This window comes from Myotis lucifugus, unplaced genomic scaffold (genome assembly GCF_000147115.1).
Source record: "Myotis lucifugus unplaced genomic scaffold, Myoluc2.0 scaffold_617, whole genome shotgun sequence".
NCBI classification, from domain to species: Eukaryota; Metazoa; Chordata; class Mammalia; order Chiroptera; family Vespertilionidae; genus Myotis; species Myotis lucifugus.
Genome location: NW_005871665.1, coordinates 292447 through 299074, shown reverse-complemented (window position 1 = coordinate 299074; position 6628 = coordinate 292447). Strand labels below are relative to the sequence as shown.

Sequence of the window (6628 nt, the reverse complement as noted above, 5' to 3'; positions counted from 1 at the left end):
GGGCCCCCCCCCTGGGGGTAGGAGGGCCCCCCCCTGCCGGGGAAGGGGCAGGGCCCCCCCCCCGAGGGATGAGGGCCCCCCCCTCCTGGGGAATGAAGGGCCCCCCCCCGGGGGAGGAAGGGCCCCCCCCCCGGGGAAAGCAGGCCCACCCCCGGGGGATTCGGGGCCCCACCCCCCTGGGATGCGGCGCCCCCCCCCCTGGGGGATGCGGGACCCCCCTCCTGGGGAATGCAGGGCCCACCCTCCCGGGGGATGCAGGGCCCACCCTCCTGGGGGATGCGGGGCCCACCTCCTGGGGGATGCGGGGCCCACCTCCTGGGGGATGCAGGGCCCACCCTCCTGGGGATGCAGGGCCGGTGCTCCGGAAGCCGCTCTCACCTCCATGGAGCTCTCAGAGTCCAGTGCATAGCTGTCCTCATGGGCCTTCACCTCTGCGTGGGCCTGACCCTCGAGCTGGGAGGCAGGGGAAAGTCAGGAGAAACGCCTGCCATGGCCCAGCCCTGCCTCCACGTGGGGACTGCCAGGCTGCGGCCCCTGCGCAGTGAGGCGGAGGCGGGGGCGGGGCTGGCGGGCCCTACCTTGGGGGGGTAGTGCAGGTTGAGGGACTGGTAGAGGCGGAAGTTGACGAAGCCCAGCAGGGTGGTGTAGAACTCGGTGAAGGTGGCCATGACCCTGTAGTCCACGTCTGTCGGGTGCTGGGGGCACAGGAGGCACGTCAGCAAGATGGACGCAAAGATGACACTGACAACCCACGCGAGGTGAGGAACCCTCCAGGGCAGCCCTACTCTGCCCCCCAGAAAGAGACTGTGGGACGTGTCCCCACCCAGGGGCATTCTGGGAACCAGTGAGGCACTGGACAGGGGTCCCAAGAGTTAGGGGTGTCTTGGAGGCCAGTGCCAGAACCCCAAGCCATGGAGGGGGAGCTAGGAGGAAGCAAAGGGAAGCCCTAGTCACGCTGTTCTCAGGACTGACAGGCAACCCCCCACCCCTCGCTTGGACTTGGGTCCTTGCAGAGGCTGGTCAGGGCTCACGCCTTCCTCATTGCCCACCCCACAGCCTCAGTTCAATTGTCTTCTCGGGGCCTCGCCCATGAGTGCCCGGGGGACAATATTCCCAGAGCCTGGCACCATCGCAGGCTCAGGTGGGGGCAGTGGGTGGACAGCACTCAGCAACTCGAAGCCCTGGCAGGAGCCTTGGGACAGACACTCAGAAATGAGTGGCCGGCCTCGGACCCAGCCAGGAACAAAGGCACAACCGGAAGATGCAGGACAGATCGGGGCAGCAGCCTCACAGCCCAGGGAGCCCTGGAGAAACGGTGGCAGGAAGCTGCTTGCTTCCGAGAGAGGCACAGGGTCACCCTCGTGAGCTGCCCACCCAGCGAGCAGGGGGCAGGGAGCAGGGGGCAGGGCAGGGCTCATCCTGGCCCTGGAGGAGAGGATCAAGCAGAACGGGGCAAGGATCTGGAAGCCAAACCAAAGAACCTCGGCCCCCGAGCACCACAGCACTGTCCCCCTCAACCAGGGAGGCTGGCCCCGCCCTGCGGGCCCCGGGCAGGAGGATGGGCCAAGCAATGTCAAAGGCGGTGACGATCACACATCTTTTGTGCTGGGCGTGCCTGTGACCTCGAGCTGTTTCTCCATCCTGCCAGCAGGCAGTGACCTGGCTGTGGGGGCGCGGGGGCCAGAGGTACCCCACCTGTGCCCACACTCACACCCCCGTTCCGAAAGCATCTGCAGGACCCCTGATGGGCCTGGCAAGCATCTGAGCACCAGCCCCATTTCCTACAGCACAGTGTGCAGTGGGGTCCCCACCTGCCTGGGTCTACCTGGAGGACCCAGCACCGGTCGCTTAGAGGAAGGGGGCACATCAGGGCCTCACCTACAACCCAGTACCGTCCTCCGTCCTCCTGCTGAGAGGAAGCAGCCAGCAGTGGGCTGCCCAGGGAGGAAGGAGGGACGGGGAGGAAGGAGGGATCGGCGGCTGTTCCCTTCCCCCAGGCCAGCTGGGCGGAGGCTGCCTCCACAGGGCCCTATTCACCGCTGGGCGACATACAAAGCCCAGTCTGAGCAGCACGGGGGTGGGACATCAGAGAGGAGGAAGGAGCAGGGGGCCAGAGAGGAAGGAGGGAAGGCAGAGTGGAGAAGGCAGGAAGGAAGGAGGAGGAGAGGAGGGGCAGAACAGGGGAGAGGAGAGACCCACGGTTCAGACCCCAGCAGCCACTAACTATTCATTCATCCCAAAGGGCACTTTGAAAAATTCTTTTCTGAAATCTCACAACAATGCGTAGGAAGTGGAAGCACATCATACAGAGCACAGAGCGCTGAAGGAGCGTGTTCAAGGCCAACCGGCTGGGGGTGCTGCAGCCAGGCTGGCTCGAGTTCTTATTACAACGCTGCGTTGCACCTTCCCTACCTGACCCCACACCCCAGCCAACACCTAGGAACCCAGCACGTGCTGGACTCCGCAGGACAGCAAAAGCCCCTCTTTGCTCGTGCCCTCATCTGTCTGGGAGCCAGAGGGAGAACCGCCCAGCACAAGCCCCTCCCCACAGGCACACTCACGTCGTGGGAGAAGGCATAGGGCGTGATCCACACGATGGGCTGCCCGAGCACCTCGGCCTGGTAGTAAATGCCTTTGATGGACAGGAAGACCTGGGAGGAGAGAGGGGGCAGCTTGGTGAAAACTACGGGGACGGCGAGGGAGAACAGGCGGGGCCCAGCCACGTGGCCCTTCGCTCACCTTGCGCAGGGCCCGGGCGGCGATGACGTAGTGCAGGAACTCCACCGTGAGCCTGCGGCACAGCTGAATGGTCTGCACGTGGCACTTGCCAGTCCGGGGGAACGTGGAGAAGAGGAAGCACATGGAGAGGGCGTCGTCCAGGTCCCGAAGGGCGTCGATGAAGGTGGGGTACCTGCGTGGCCGGAGGGCAGACGCTCAGGCTTGGTTACGTGCCACCCTGGAGGCCCCACCCCAAAGCGAGGCCTTGCCACGAAGGGGCCTGGCAGCACCAGCCTCCCACGGCCTTGGGAGGAACCAGGGAACCCAAACATGCCCACTTAGCTCTGAGGACCCGAGAAATCCTGATGGGGTCCCCCAGAACCCACTGCAAACCGAGGACTTGGACCACTTTCATATGTTGTGGTCAAAGAGGGCAGGCCAAGCCAATGGCTCTCTTTCTCAAGGTGGAAACTTCGGGTCAAAGGAAATCTATCTAGAGGTCCGGGACAGGAAGCAGAAAAATGTGGCGCTGCCTGGGTGGGCCACGGTGGAGGGTGGGGGCCACCCAGCTCGTGGGTGGCGGGGCTGCGGCGAGAATACCAGCTGTTGTGCTCCTAGCACGGCTCTTCCTGCACTAGCCCTTGGCTGGGCTGACTCAATGAAGGCAAGTCCATCGAGCCTGAGCTAAATGTTCCCGGGCAATTAGCCCCCGAGAGAGGATGGTCGTTCATTGAGCCCAAGGTTCCTGAATCTTATCACCATTAGCATTCGGGGCCAGGCTGTTACGTGTCATGGGGCTGTCCTGTGCACCGTGAGGTGTTTAGCAGCATCCCTGGCATCTACCCATTAAAAACCTGCAGACCCTCCCATCCAAGTCGTTCTTAAACCTGGTTAAGAACCACTGAGTTAGACAGTGAGTGAGTGGGACTAGTGAGAAATCTGGAGAAGGGACGGTTAAGATCAGGTGTCCAGCCATACCCTCCAGGTCTGACTATGCACCGGGTGTGCATTCCCCAGAACTCAGGCTCTCTCTTACCCCAGGGCCTTTGCACGTGCTGTTGCCTCTGCTTGGACTGTGCTTCCCCTGGCTGGCTTGAACTTCCCTCCTCAGAGATACCTCCTCTCATGAGCCTGCAACTAACATGTGTCCCCCCGTTCCCTGCACACAGTGAGCATCCCTCCTGGCACTCATTATGACTTGCAATCATTACAGCAATTTGGCAGTTTGGTTTTTGGTCTGCTTCCTCCAATAGGATGCTCGCAGCTTGGGCAGGGTCTTGGTCTTGTTCCCCACTGTACCCCCAGTGCGAAGACTGAGCCCCCAGCTCACCGCTCCTTGACGATGTGGTCAAGCTTGTAGTTGGGCTTATTGTCCTTCAGACGCTCCACGGTGTTCCACTCATTCTTCCCATAGGCCTTCCGGAGCTTCCGGACAAACACCTAGAAGGGAGGAAGAGACAGCTGATGCTGGGGCAGGGGCTCCTGGAGACCCCTTATCTGTAGAGGAGGGATTCGTGGGGCGGGAGGATTCTCAAAGCCCCTGAAGCTGTGTGGCTGTGCCACCTGCTCCCTCAGCCTAAGATTTGCAAAACGGCCAACTCTAAGGAACATCAAAACTGACTCCTGCTGATGAGCAGAGCCCGAGTAATGACATTCCAGTCGATGCAGAGCCCACATATACAACAGCGATCCCGTAAGATTATAACGGAGCTGAAAATTCCTATCCCCTGGTTGACGTCATAGCCATCGAACCGTCAGAGCACAATGCATTACTCGTGTGTTTGTAGTGATGCTGGTGTAAACACATCTACTGCCCTGCTAGTGGTATGAAAGTACACACACTATGTACAGGACGTATGACTTGGTAATGATAATAAAGGACTGTTACTGGTTTATGCATTTACTGTACTATACTTTTTATTGTTATTTTAAAGTGCACCGTTTCTACTCATAAAAGTAAAAAAAAAGTTTGCCGTAAAACCACATGCTGTGTTACGCTGGCAGCGGCCTCATACATCTCGCGTTCACTGCATCTCTTGACGGCATCGTGTTCTCTGGGGCTTGATTTAACCTCGGGTTGTTTTGTGTCGGTGCTGTTATGGATCTGTAGCCACGGAGCGAGAGGCTACCCCATAGAGCCTCGGTGTGGAGTAGGCTGTACCGTCTAGGTGTGTGTAAGTACACACTATGATGAAATCACCTAACGATGGGGCTATGTCTGAGAAATGCACTGTTAGGTGATCATGACTGTCGTTTTAAAACCCAGCAGCAGCCCAGCTGGTGTGGCCCAGTGATTGAGCGCTGACCTATGAACCTGGAGGTCACGGTTCGATTCCCAGTCAGGGCACATACCCGGGTTGCAGGCTCGATCCCCAGTGTGGGGAGTGCAGGAGGCAGCCGATCAATGATTCTCATCATTGATGTTTCTATCTCTCTCTCCCTCTCCCTTCCTCTCCGAAATCAATTAAAAATAAATATGTTAAACAACAACAACAAAACAGCAGCAAAACAGGGCCAGCCACCCACCTCGGTGGACTTGGCTGGACAGGTGGGCCAGCAACTAGCTGTGGCCACCAGGTGGCGCCCCACCCCCCCCCACGGAGGGCCTCAGCCTGGCCCTGCTTGTTTGGCAAAGGCTTCAGTTTCAGCTACTTTCGATTATTTGCATTTGGCATAAACAGGTTTCTACTTTCCCTGCGGTATTTCAGCACTTAATGGTTTCTACTTGTGGAATGAAAAGCTTGGTCTCCTGGGAGCAATTCCAGAAAGAACTGAGTAACAGTGGTGTCTTTGGGCAGAAAACGCTGAGAGCCCCTGAGATAGCGCGATCCTTGCCTCAGAGGCAGTAAATTCACTCTTTTCCCAAAGAACCACGGGAACAGTACAACAGGTAAAGCCTTAACCACTTGCCAGGTTCCGTGCAAATGATTTCCACACGAGATCTCAGTCAATCCTCGCACACTCCTCCCACAGGCTTACTCAGAGACCGACCAATCGGCCAAGGTCACAGCCGGCGGGTCCTAAGCTGCGACGGACCCATCCAGACAGACCCCCGAGCCCGGGCTTCACCTTGTATTCCCGGAACTTGTTGACGATGGGCTCATGGAGGAGGAACTTGATGTCCTTGATCAGGTAGAAAGTCCGGGCTGCCGTGGAGCCCTTGTTCACCTTCTTCTTGTGTTTGGGCTCGTGGGGATAGATGCCCTTCAGGATGCACAGCCGCCTGGAAGACAAAGGCCATTCCATCCGTCAGTAAACGTGCTGAGCACCCGCCACTCGGAGCCTGGGAAACAGCACCAAACAGGGAGCACGGGGCCTGCCCTTGCAGAACTCACATCCTAGGGAGGAGACTGGCAGTCACATGATGCAGACTGTCACAAGCCCCAGGGAGGAAACGATCAGGATGGCGAGAGGGGCCAGGTGGCAGGTACCGCTTTTGGCAAGAGGAGTCAGGAAAGGCCTTGCTGAGAAGCCAACCTTGCAGCCATACACAGTGGGAAGGGCATCCTGAGAAGGACCAAGGCTGTGAGGGTGGGAAATACTTCAGTTGGTGGCACACCTGAAGGACTAGAAGGGGGCCAGGCGGCAGGGCCTACAAGCCGTGCAGGAGTCTGGAGCTGACTCCACAAGGAGCTGAGAACCCCTCGCTGTAGGGCCAGGGGTCTCTTCTGCCAGAAGGAAGGAGGTGGGTGACAGACCCAGACAGAGAGCAGCGGTGTGTTGTACCAGTGGGCCCATCCTGATGACTCAGCGCAGCGTAACCCGGGTCTCCTCCGGCTTCCCCCACAGACCACACCTGGCAAAGCGTAGCTTACTAAAGCTAGGCCAGGTGAGAAAGAGGAGGGATACCAGCATTCCAGATGGAGTTTGTGGCAGCGCAGGGAAGACGGGGATGCAGCTGCGTTTCCTT

General features: G+C 59.1%; 1 protein-coding gene across 1 annotated transcript in view; it reads right to left on the bottom strand.

The window, feature by feature from the left end:
- Positions 1–5964, bottom strand: part of PES1 (pescadillo ribosomal biogenesis factor 1) — a 51458-nt gene extending 45494 nt beyond the window's left edge. Inside the window, exons 1-6 of the mRNA XM_023746021.1 lie at positions 5788–5964; positions 4049–4158; positions 2740–2911; positions 2562–2651; positions 579–695; positions 290–453 (exon numbers count right to left, since the gene is read on the bottom strand). Coding sequence (XP_023601789.1) covers positions 290–453; positions 579–695; positions 2562–2651; positions 2740–2911; positions 4049–4158; positions 5788–5964 — 830 coding nt within the window. The remainder of the gene's footprint in view (positions 1–289; positions 454–578; positions 696–2561; positions 2652–2739; positions 2912–4048; positions 4159–5787) is intronic.
- Between the last annotated feature and the right edge of the window lie 664 nt (positions 5965–6628).